Below are 13,581 nucleotides of genomic sequence, written 5' to 3'. Positions count from 1 at the left end.
AGACCTGTCGCTCCACCTGGGGGTCCGGCGCCCGCCGCTCCGCCTGAGGGCCCGAGACCTGTCGCTCCACCCGGGGGTCCGGCGCCCGCCGCTCCGCCTGAGGGCCCGAGACCTGTAGTTCCGCCTGGGGGTCCGGCGCCCGCTGCCCCGCCTGGGGGCCCGATGCCTGTCGCCCCGCCTGGGGGCCCGATGCCTGTCGCCCCGCCTGGGGGCCCGATGCCTGTCGCCCCGCCTGGGGGTCCGATGCCTGTCGCCCCGCCTGGGGGTCCGATGCCTGTCGCCCCGCCTGGGGGTCCGATGCCTGTCGCCCCGCCTGGGGGCCCGAGGCCTGTCGCTCCATCTGGGGGTCCGGCACCCGCCGCTCCGCCTGAGGGCCCGAGACCTGTAGTTCCGCCTGGGGGCCCGATGCCTGTCGCCCCGCCTGGGGGCCCGATGCCTGTCGCCCCGCCTGGGGGCCCGATGCCTGTCGCCCCGCCCGGGGGCCCGGTGCCTGCCGCTCCGCCCGGGGGCCCGGTGCCTGCCGCTCCGCCCGGAGTCCTGCCCGATGTGCCTCTGCCCGGAGTCCTGCCCGATGTGCCTCTGCCCGGAGTCCAGCCCGATGTGCCTCTGCCCGGTGTGCCTCTGCCCGGAGTCCAGCCCGATGTGCCTCTGCCCGGAGTCCAGCCCGATGTGCCTCTGCCCGGAGTCCAGCCCGATGTGCCTCTGCCCGGAGTCCAGCCCGATGTGCCTCTGCCCGGAGTCCAGCCCGATGTGCCTCTGCCCGGAGTCCAGCCCGATGTGCCTCTGCCCGGAGTCCAGCCCGATGTGCCTCTGCCCGGAGTCCAGCCCGATGTGCCTCTGCCCGGAGTCCAGCCCGATGTGCCTCTGCCCGGAGTCCAGCCCGATGTGCCTCTGCCCGGAGTCCAGCCCGATGTGCCTCTGCCCGGAGTCCAGCCCGATGTGCCTCTGCCCGGAGTCCAGCCCGATGTGCCTCTGCCCGGAGTCCAGCCCGATGTGCCTCTGCCCGGAGTCCAGCCCGATGTGCCTCTGCCCGGAGTCCAGCCCGATGTGCCTCTGCCCGGAGTCCAGCCCGATGTGCCTCTGCCCGGAGTCCAGCCCGATGTGCCTCTGCCCGGAGTCCAGCCCGATGTGCCTCTGCCCGGAGTCCAGCCCGATGTGCCTCTGCCCGGAGTCCAGCCCGATGTGCCTCTGCCCGGAGTCCAGCCCGATGTGCCTCTGCCCGGAGTCCAGCCCGATGTGCCTCTGCCCGGTGTGGCTCTGCCCGGAGTCCAGCCCGATGTGCCTCTGCCCGGAGTCCAGCCCGATGTGCCTCTGCCCGGTGTACCGCTGCCCGGAGTCCTGCCCGGTGTGCCAGTCTTTGATATCCAGCCAGTTACCAGACCCGGGCGGTGGAACATTTTTCCCAGCTAGGACTGTTTGGAGCGTCCTGAGGCCGCTCCTTGAGGGGGGGGTACTGTCAGGAATGGACTGGCCAGCAATGGTGGGACTCACCTGCCTTTTGATCTGCAGTACCAGGGCTGGCCAGCGGATGCTCCCAGCAATCAGAGACTCAACCTTTCAGCCAGCTAACACCTGGAACTGATGATACTGGTGTATTTAAGGGATGGCCAGACCCACAGACTCTGCCTTGGTGTTGTGTTTGTCCTGGGCCCTGTATCTGTCCTGCATCCTGTTTCTGTTCCTTTGCTACCTGTTCTGATCCCTGGCTTGTGACCCTGACCATCCCTCTGCCTGACCCTCTGTACTACGCTGCTTGCTACCTGCTGAACCTGGCCTGTGACCCCGACCATTCTCCGCTTGCTCCCCCTGTACCTACCTGCCCAATTGATATTGACCCGGCCTGCCTGACGACGCTTGCTTGTATGTACTGTTATCTGTGGGTGGTTGGTTGGGTTTGTTTGCACTGTATTATGTTTAGTATTGCACTGCGTTTATGTTTGTATTGTTAGTGTTAATAAATTACATTGTTAATCACATATCTGAAGTCTGCGTTTCCCTGCTTCAGTCACACACCTCTGGTCATACCTGGGAGCCCTGACAGGAGCTCATGGAACACAGCCCCCTTTGGAGAGGTGGGGAGACCCCTGTCTCAGCTCCCCATATCCCTATTATGTGTAAGTCACCCTGTGCCTGTTAGGGGCACAGGGTGATCTGTCCTTATATTGGGGTGGGGGTTGGTTATTGTTCACTGCCATGCGGCTGCATCCCATTGTTTTATTGCGTGTCTTGCTTGGGAGCAAACTATTATGGGATATACAGTTGTGTTCAAAATAATAGCAGTGTGTTGAAAAAAGTGAATAACGCTCAAAATCCTTCTAATAACTTTTATTTCCATCCACACAAATGCATTGGGAACACTACACATTCTATTCCAAATCAAAACATGAAGAAAAATATATCAAATTTGTGTTGTTCCTCTAAAAAAAATTGAAGAAAAGTGAATATTAGACTATTCAAAAAAATAGCAGTTTTTGTATTCTTCTTTACAAACTCAAACATTCACTATATAAACTGAAAAATGTTCGAAGATTTTGATTTCCTTTGAATCACTTAATTAATATTTGGTTGTAGTCGCACTGTTTCTGAGAACTGCTGTACATCTGTGTTGCATGGAGTCACCCAACTTCTGGCCCCTGTGATCAGGTATTCCAGCCCAGGATGATTGGACTACATTCCACAGTTCTTCTCTATTTCTTGGTTTTGCCTCAGAAACTGCATTTTTGATGTCACCCCACAAGTTTTCTATTGGATTAAGATCCGGGGATTGGGCTGGCCACTCCATAACGTCAATCTTGTTGGTCTGGAACCAAGATGTTGCACGTTTACTGGTGTGTTTGGGGTCGTTGCCCTTGAAATGGGTGTTCCAACAAGACATTTCCTCTTCAGCATAAGGCAGCATGACCTCTTCATGTATTCTGATGTATTCAAACTGATCCATGATCCCTGGTATGCGATAAATAGGCCCAACACCGTAGTATGAGAAACATCCCCATATCATGATGCTTGCACCACCATGCTTCACTATCTTCACAGTGTACTGTGGCTTGAATTCAGTGTTTGGGGGTCGTCTGACAAACTGTCTTCGGCCACTAGACCCAAAAAGAACAATCTTACTTTCATCAGTCCACAAAATGTTGCGCCATTTCTCTTTAGGCCGGTCAATGTGCTCTTTGGCAGATTGTAACCTCTTCAGCACATGTCTTTTTTCCAACAGTGGGACTTTGCGGGGGCTTCTTGCAGATAGCTTGGCTTCACATAGGCATCTTCTAATTGTAACAGTCCTCACAGGGAACTTTACACCTTCTTTGATCTTCCTGGAACTGATTGTTGGCGGAGTCCTTGCCGTTTTGGCTATTCTTCTATCCATTCGAATGGTAGTTTTTCGCTTTCTTCCACGTCTGTCAGGTTTTGGTTGCCATTTTAAAGCATTTGCGATCATTTTAGCTGAGCAGCCTATCATTTTCTGTACTTCTTTATATGTTTTCCCCTCTCCAATCAACTTTTTAATCAAGGTACGTTGTTCTTCTGAACAATGTCTGGAACGACCCATTTTTCTCAGAATTTCGGAGAGAAATGCACTGTAACCAGCATGTACAACATTTGCTGCCTTTCTTCCTTAACCATTAGCCGCCCGGCCAATGGCCGTTTGGCGGCTTCAGATGTGCCTCTTCATTCCGGGTGCACGCCATTTGGCGTGCTCCCGCACATGTGCCGCTTGCGGTAATGCAGAGCGGAGCAGCAGCGGGATCTGTCACGGGCCGTGCACCTCGGACACGGCCGATGACAGATCCGAGTACCGTCTCCCGTTGCTGGTACCATGTGACCTGCTGTGACCAATCACAGCAGGTCACATGACAGTTGTATACAATGGATGGCTTCATTCATGATGCCATCCATTGTATACTAGTGCCTAGCTGTGAATGGTCACAGCTAATCACATGCACATGTCATGTGATTAGCTGTGACCAAATCACAGCTAAGCACAAAAAAAAAAAAAAAAAAAAAAGCTGAATGAATCGATTTCATTCAGGTAAATGCTTGCTTATAGCAAAGTAATTCTTTGCTATAAGCAAATTGTATAAAAAAAAAATAAATACTGATCACTTCCCCAAAGTAGTACAGTGTTACTATGGTAACATTGTACTACTTTGGTCATAGTAAAATATGAAAAAAAATCTTAAAAAAAATAAAAAAAAATGTAATAAAAAATTAAATATAATAAAAAAATAAAAAAAAAATATTTTTTTTTTTTTCATACTGTCACCAGTCAGTGTCCCTGTTAACCGCCATGCCAGTTATATGATGACGCTGTACTGCACTGGTGACAGTATGTAAAAAAAAAAAAATAGTGAAAATAATTTTTTTAATTTTTTCATTTTCCGAAAAATTATGACATAAAAATACAACTTCAAAAGACTCGTCCTGCCTCTTATGAAGTACGTCGGACTGTCTACTCTGCAAAAAGGGGTCATTTGTGGGATATCTGTTCTGACATTCTTGGACCTCAAGAAATTAGATTGGCCGTCAGTACTTCAGGATTGATCAATATTCAGATCTATACCATAGTTTGTGAACTCTTTAACTTTCCTACAAACTAAAAAATACATCCTAATTTGGGTTATTTTCACCAAAGACATGTAGCAGAATACATCTCGGCCTAAATTTATGAAGAACAATTATTTATTTGTAAACTTTTATAACAGAAACAAAGAAAAATGTGTTTTTTTTTCAAAATTTTTGGTCTTTTTTTGTTAATTTAGCAAAAAATAAAAACCCCAGCGGTGAATAAATACCACCAAAAGAAAGCTCTAGTTGTGTGAAGAAAATGATAAAATTTTAGTTTGGGTACAGTGTTGTATGACCGCGCAATTGTCATTCAAAGTGTGAGAGCGCTGAAACCTGAAAAATGGCCTGGGCAGGAAGGTGTAAAATTGCACGGTATTGAAATGGTTAAATAAGGGCAATAATTGCCACCTGTTTTTCAAAGAATGAATGACCTCACTAATAGAACTCCACACTGCTATTATTTTGAACATGCCCCTTTCAATTAGTGATTCAATTACCCAGAATCAGCAGCATGCATGTCATGACTGTTGGGTCTGTTGGATTTCTATTTACTCTACTACACCTGCTAGTAAATTATTTGCCATGTAGAAATATTATTTTTACCAAAAACAGTGATTGATCCGGTTAGTGATGTCTGACTGCTATTATTTTGAACACAACTGTATGTGTTTGTACTGGCTTGGTGGGGGGTGTTTCCAGCAGCCCTTCCCCCTGATGGGACGGCCTGCTGATGTGTTTCCTGTTACTGGGTGTATTTCCCCGCCCTGTGTATATATCTTGTATCTATGTTAAAATAAACCAGTCCCTTCCTGTTTTAAGACGAGTCTGGTACTGTTTCGTCTTGTATGGCCAGTGGTGGTGTCCGTGGGTCTGTGTTCGGACAGGGAAGCAGGAGTCTAACGTAAATACCCTAGCGCAGTTGGGGTCCGGTTCTGTTACAGTCTGCTTTCCAAAAAGGGGTCATTTGGAGGGGGGGAGGTGTTTGTACTATCCTGGCATTTTAGGGCCTCAAACTTTGATGGGTAGTGAGGAAGTAAATATGCCCTTTGAAAGCCTGAAGGTGGTCATTGGGTTTTGGGGGCCTGTATGTGCGTAGGCTGCCAAAAGGTCTCTCAGAAGTGGTATCCCCATAACTCATGAGAAGTAGCAGAATGTGTTTTGGGGTGTTATTCTGCAAATAGCCATGGCATACGTCAAAAATATATCAATATCAATATATATTTTTAAGTGACAACTTTGTGTGTTAAAAAATGTTTTCAAAAATCGTAATTTTATAAAAACTTGTGGCCAAAAAAAAAAAAACTTCCATGGACTTAACATGCCTATCAGCAAATTCCTTGGGGTGTCTACTTTCCAAAAAGGGGCTATTTGTGGGGGTTTTGTACTGCCCTGGTACCTCCAAGAAATGTGATAGGCAGACAGTAAAAGCTGCATAAACTCCGGTATATACAGTTGCAAGAAAAAGTATGTGAACCCCTTGGGATTACGTGGAGTTTTGCATGAATTGGGCATAAAATGTGCTCTGAACATCATCTAAGTCACAACAATAGAAGAACACAGTCTGCTGAACATAATACTACACAAACATTAGATGCTGCCATGGTTTAATTGCATATAACATGTAAACATTCACAGTGCAGGGAGGAAAAAGTATGTGAGGCCCTAGCTTAATGACTTCTCCCAGAGCTAATTGGAGCCAGGAGTGAGCCAACCTTGACTCCAATCAGTGTGATGATATTGGATGTGTTGCTGACAGCTGTCCTGCCCTTACAAAACACACACCTGTTTTGGGTTTACTGGTTTCAAGAAGCATTGTCTGATGTGAACCATGCCTTGCAGAAAAGAGCTCTCAGAAGACCTACGATCAAGAATTGTTGACTTGCATGAAGCTGGAAAGGGTTACAAAAGTATCTCCAAAAGCCTTGATGTTCATGTGTCCACGGTAAGACAGACTGTCTACAAATGGAGAAAGTTTAGCACTGTTGCTACTCTCCCTAGGCGTGGTCATCCTGTAAAAATGACTGCAAGAGCTCAGTGCAGAATGCTGTATGAGGTAAATAAGAATCCCAGAGTGTCAGCTAAAGACCTACAGAAATCTCTGGCACATGCTAACATTTTTGTTGACACATCTACAATAAGGAAAACATTAAACAAGAATGGAGTACATGGGAGGACACCACGGAGGAAGCCATTGCTGTCCAAAAAGAATATTGCAGCACGTTTGAAGTTTGCAAAAGAGCACCTGGATGTTCCACAGCACTACTGGCAAAATATACTGTGGACAGATGAACCCAAGATTGAGTTGTTTGGGAAGAACACACAACACTATGTGTGGAGAAAAAAAGGCACAGCACACCAACATCAAAACCTCATCCCCACTGTAAAACATGGCGGAGGGAGCATCATGGTTTGGGGCTGCTTTGCTGCCTCAGGGCCTGGACGGATTGTTGTCATTGATGGGAAAATGAATTCCAGAGTTTATCAAGACATTTTGCAGGAAAACGTACGACCATCTGTCCGCCAACTGAAGCTCCGCAGAGGATGGGTGATGCAACAGGACAATCACCCAAAGCATACAAGTAATTCAACAAAACAATGGCTGCAACAGCACAGAATACGCCTTCTGGAGTGGCCCAGTCAGAGTCCTGACCTCAACCCGATTGAAATGCTGTGGCATGACCTTAAGAGAGCGATTCACACCAGACATCCCAAGAATATTGCTACACTGAAACGGTTTTGTGAAGAGGAGTGGTCCAAAATGACTCCAGATCGTTGTGCAGGTCTGATCTGCAACTACAGGAAACGTTTGGTTGAGGTTATTGCTGCCAAAGGAGGGTCAACCAGTTATTAAGTCCAAAGGTTCACATAGTTTTTCCTCCCTGCACTGTGAATGTTTACATGTTATGTGCAATTAAACCATGGCAACATCTAATGTTTGTGTAGTATTATGTTCAGCAGACTGTGTTCTTCTATTGTTGTGACTTAGATGACGTTCAGAGCACATTTTATGCCAAATTCATGCAAAACTCCACATAATCCCAAGGGGTTCACATACTTTTTCTTGCAACTGTATACCATAGTTTGTAGACTAACTTTCACACAAACCCATTTTTATATACACGTACTGGGATTTTTTTTTTTTTCACCAAAGACATAGCAGAATACATTTTGGTGTAAATTTATGACTAAATTTGAGTTTATTTGGATATTTTTCATATCAGAATGTAGAAAATATTGTGGGATTTTTTTATTACAAACTTCTGTAATTTTTTGTGATTTAAAAAAAAAATCCATTGATCACCCAGTCAAATATCACCAAAAGAGAGCTCTGTTTGTGTGGAAAAAAATGACATAAATTTAGTTTGGGTACAGTGTTGCATGACTGCGCAATTACCAGTTGAAATAGAGTACTGCTGAATAGCAAACCATGGCCTGGTCAGGAAGGGGGGGGGGGTAAATCTTCTGGAGGACAAGTGGATAAATATAGGATAAAGCCAGTTACTCCATGAAAACCTCTCAATTATAAGTGATGATGGTGAGTCGTGTACAATGGACTGATCCAGGGAGGAGCACAGTACAAGGCTCCTATCCTCAGCTGGCCATACATGTGAAGATCTCTTTAGTTCAGCCTTCGGGTTGATTTCTCTACCAGAATCACCTGCTGGGGGCCCCGAATATACACCAACAATGCCTTCATCTGATTGGATGCAGGATGGACGGATGTTCAGCCAACAATTCTCCATGTGGCTTCTTTGATAAATACAGATTGAAAATTCAGCTTTTGTCAGTCCGGGTGATTCTGAGCAGAACACCCAGGAAATGTACTTTGCCCAGTTCAGTGGATGGACCCCCCCCCAGGTGCTACACAATAAAGAGGAACACTGCAACCAACGTACTGTGTATAGAGGGGGAGGGGAGGATGATGGGTTATGGGTGTCATGGTGGAATGGGCACTTCTCAGGAGCTTGTCCGGGGAATGTGGTGTTGGGTCATTTGTATGGATTTTATGGGTCCTATGTTGTAGTATGGCTGGTGTTGGGACTTCCTCTCTTGCTGATCTGGGAGGAGGTTTGAGGTCACATGACAGACATCAGGGAAGGTGATAGGACAGAGAAAGGAGCGCACAGGAGTCATATATTACACACAAATCATGTTTTATACTAATATGTATATATATATAATGTGTGTGTATATGTATGTATACATCCCCCACCCCTCCATACCATCACCTTCTACATATCACACACCTCCATCCCTGTACATATCTCCCCCCTATACCGTCACCTCCTCCATCATCACGTATAACACACCTCCATCCCTGTACATATCTCCCCCCTATACCGTCACCTCCTCCATCATCACGTATCACACACCTCCATCCCTGTACATATCTCCTCCCTATACCGTCACCTCCTCCATCATCACGTATCACACACCTCCATCCCTGTACATATCTCCTCCCTATACCGTCACCTCCTACATCATCACGTATCACACACACCTCCATCCCTGTACATATCTCCTCCCTATACCGTCACCTCCTCCATCACGTATCACACACCTCCATCCCTGTACATATCTCCTCCCTATACCGTCACCTCCTACATATCACATATCACACACCTCCATCCCTGTACATATCTCCTCCCTATACCGTCACCTCCTCCATCATCACGTATCACACGCCTCCATCCCTGTACATATCTCCTCCCTATACCGTCACCTCCTACATATCACATATCACACACCTCCATCCCTGTACATATCTCCTCCCTATACCGTCACCTCCTACATCATCACGTATCACACACCTCCATCCCCGTACATATCTCCCCCCTATACCGTCACCTCCTACATCATCACGTATCACACACCTCCATCCCCGTACATATCTCCTCCCTATACCGTCACCTCCTACATATCACATATCACACACATGACACCCTCTGATCCCACCTCACATCTCCCTCTTCTCTCTGCAGGGATCCATATCTACCAGGTGATGTACGGCTGTGAGCTGAGAGATGACGGCACCACTGCGGGGTATTATCAGTACGGATATGATGGGAGAGAATTCGTGTCTCTGGACACACAGAGATGGATCTATATCCCGACCATGAATGGGGCTCAGATCACCACACAGAGATGGAACAGTCCGGAGGAGAGATGGGGGGAGAGATGCAAGAATTATCTGGAGAATCAATGTCTGGAGGAGCTCAAGCAATTCATAGAGTACGGGAGAGAAGATCTGGAGAGGAGAGGTGACTGTATACATGTTTATTATCCCCACGCAATGTATACTCCCTATATATACACTACACCCTGTATACACTCTTCACCCTTCATACACGCTACACCCTATATACACGCTACACCCTATATACACGCTATGTACACGCTACACCCTATATACATTATTTACACGCTATACACTATGCCAGGGATGCACCAATATACAAGCGGCCAGAATGTATCAGCCGCAAATATTGTTAGCGTTTTGCCGATGGGAAAAAGGAGCTGATAATGGCCACTGAAAATGTGCAATTTTACAGCGATTAGGGTGCGTTTTGCATAGTCATGTGACTCAAAAAAGCATCAAAATACAACACGTGTGCGTTGTCAATGCATTTCAGGCCTGGATCACACCAGCAGTTTGCCTTTTTGTCTGTTTTGCATGTGCGGTTTTTTACACTTTTTTTAAATGCATTTAGCATTTTTAATTTATTTATTTTGACCAACTTGTTGCTGGGCAGATTAAAAACACAAAATGCATCAAAAACTAAATACATGAGTGTTTTCCATTTTTGCTGCTTTCAGTGCATTTCTGGCCTGTTTCGCACCAATGCAGTTTGCGTTTTTGCAGTGCGTTTTTGTGTTTTACACGCATGTTTTTGACAAATTTCTTTGATGCGGTTTATTTTTTTTTTTTGCATGGTGTTTTTTTTTTTCGTTATTTTTTTTTTCGTTTTTTTTGGACATCTTGTTGCTGGACAGATTTAAAACGCATCAAAAAGGCAACACGTGTTTGTTTTTTATATATGCTTTCAATGCATTTCAGGCTACACCCTATATACCCTGTATGAGCTACACCCTATATACCCTGTATATACTCTACGCCCTGTATACCCTGTATACACTCTACACCCTATATACCCTGTATACACTCTACACCCTATATACCCTGTATACACTCTACACCCTATATACCCTGTATACACTCTACACCCTATATACCCTGTATACACTCTACACCCTATATACCCTGTATACACTCTACACCCTATATACCCTGTATACACTCTACACCCTATATACCCTGTATACACTCTACACCCTATATACCCTGTATACACTCTACACCCTATATACCCTGTATACACTCTACACCCTATATACCCTGTATACACTCTATACCCTGTATACACTCTACACCCTATATACCCTGTATACACTCTACACACCCTGTATACACTCTACACCCTATATACCCTGTATACACTCTATACCATGTATACACGCTACACCCTATATACCCTGTATACACTCTACACCCTTTATACCCTGTATACACGCTACACCCTATATACCCTGTATACACTCTACACCCTATATACCCTGTATACACTCTACACCCTATATACCCTGTATGAGCTACACCCTATATACCCTGTATACACTCTACACCCTATATACCCTGTATACACTCTACGCCCTATATACCCTGTATACACTCTACGCCCTATATACCCTGTATACACTCTACACCCTATATACCCTGTATACACTCTACACCCTGTATACACTCTATACCCTGTATACACGCTACACCCTATATACCCTGTATACACTCTACACCCTATATACCCTGTATACACTCTACACCCTATATACCCTGTATACACTCTACACCCTATATACCCTGTATACACTCTATACCCTGTATACACGCTACACCCTATATACCCTGTATACACTCTACACCCTATATACCCTGTATACACTCTACACCCTATATACCCTGCATACACTCTACACCCTATATACCCTGTATACATTATACACCCTATATACCCTGTATACACTCTACACCCCGTATACACTCTACACCCTATATAACCTGTATACATTATACACCCTATATACCCTGTATACACTCTACACCCTATATACCCTGTATACACTCTACACCCTATATACCCTGTATACACTCTATACCCTATATACCCTGTATACACTCTACACCCTATATACCCTGTATACACTCTACACACTATATACCCTGTATACACTCTATACCCTGTATACACTCTACACCCTATATACCCTGTATACACTCTACACAGCCTGTATACACTCTACAACCTATATACCCTGTATACACTCTACACCCTATATACCCTGTATACACTCTATACCCTGTATACACTCTACACCCTATATACCCTGTATACACTCTACACAGCCTGTATACACTCTACAACCTATATACCCTGTATACACTCTACACCCTATATACCCTGTATACACTCTACGCCCTGTATACACTCTACACCCTATATACCCTGTATACACTCTACACCCTATATACCCTGTATACACGCTACACCCTATATACCCTGTATACACGCTACACCCTATATACCCTGTATACACTCTACACCCTATATACCCTGTATACACTCTACACCCTATATACCCTGTATACACTCTACACCCTATATACCCTGTATACACTCTACACCCTATATACCCTGTATACACTCTACACCCTATATACCCTGTATACACTCTACACCCTATATACCCTGTATACACTCTACACCCTATATACCCTGTATACACTCTACACCCTATATACCCTGTATACACTCTACAGCCTATATACCCTGTATACACTCTACACCCTATATACCCTGTATACACTCTACACCCTATATACCCTGTATACACTCTACACCCTATATACCCTGTATACACTCTACACCCTATATACCCTGTATACACTCTACACCCTATATACCCTGTATACACTCTACAGCCTATATACCCTGTATACACTCTACACCCTATATACCCTGTATACACTCTACAGCCTATATACCCTGTATATACTCTACACCCTATATACCCTGTATACACTCTACACCCTATATACCCTGTGTACGCACTATACACTGTATACCAGGGATGCACCAATATACCAGCAGTATATATAGTACCAAATGTATCAGCCGAAAATTTTGTTAGCACTTTGCCAATAGGAAAAAAGGAGCCGATAATGGCTGCTGAAAATGCGCAATTTACCACGATTTTACCATGATTATGGTGCGGTTTTTATAGTCATGTGACTCAAAAACCATCAAAAACGCAACACATGCATTTTTGCTGCATTTTCAATGCATTTCAGGCTTGGTTCACACCAGCAGTTTGTGTTTTGTCTGTTTTGCATGTGCGTTTTTTGACTTTTTTTTTTGTGCGTTTTGTGAATTTGTTTTCTTTTTTTTTGGCCAACATGTTGCCGGGCAGATTAAAAACGCAAAATGCATCAAAAACTAAACACATGAGTTGTTGACGCATTTTTGCAGTTTGCAGTGCATCTCAGCCCTGTTTCATACCATCAGGTTGTGTTTTGTCTGTTTTTCAGTTCTTTTTCAGCGCATTTTTTTTCCAGGTGTGTTTTTGATGTTCTTTTTAAAGCTTTTTTTTTTTTTGGGGGGGGGGGGCAACTTGTTGCTGGGCAGATTAAAAATGCATCAAAAACGAAACACATGAGTTTTTGACACTTTTTTGCTGTTTTCAGTGCATTTCCAGCCTGCTTCACACCAATGCAGTTTGCATTTTGTCCTTTTTGCAGTTCATATTGTGTTTTATGCACGCACGTTTTTGACACCTTTTTTATGCGGTTTACAGTTTTTTATTTTTTGTTTAATTTTCGTGGCCAATTTATTGCAGGGCAGATTAAAAACAAAACTTGTGAAAATGCGTCAAAAACGCACTACATGCGTTTTTTGCATC

At 45.1% G+C, this 13,581-nt stretch overlaps 1 protein-coding gene across 4 annotated transcripts in view; it reads left to right on the top strand.

The window, feature by feature from the left end:
* LOC149440796 (class I histocompatibility antigen, F10 alpha chain-like) overlaps positions 1-13,581 on the top strand; it is an 88,176-nt gene that overhangs the window by 54,152 nt on the left and 20,443 nt on the right. For all 4 annotated transcript variants that reach the window (XM_089658127.1, XM_089658125.1, XM_089658126.1 and 1 more), the window contains exon 3: positions 9,549-9,827. In XM_089658127.1, coding sequence (XP_089514253.1) covers positions 9,549-9,827 — 279 coding nt within the window. The remainder of the gene's footprint in view (positions 1-9,548; positions 9,828-13,581) is intronic.

The sequence above is a fragment of the Staurois parvus genome, unplaced genomic scaffold (assembly GCF_062004578.1).
Source record: "Staurois parvus isolate SC_StPar_1 unplaced genomic scaffold, SC_StPar_1.0 ptg001052l, whole genome shotgun sequence".
In the NCBI taxonomy this organism is placed as follows: domain Eukaryota; kingdom Metazoa; phylum Chordata; class Amphibia; order Anura; family Ranidae; genus Staurois; species Staurois parvus.
Note: the sequence above shows the minus strand (reverse complement) of the source record. Positions and strands in the feature narration are given on the sequence as shown.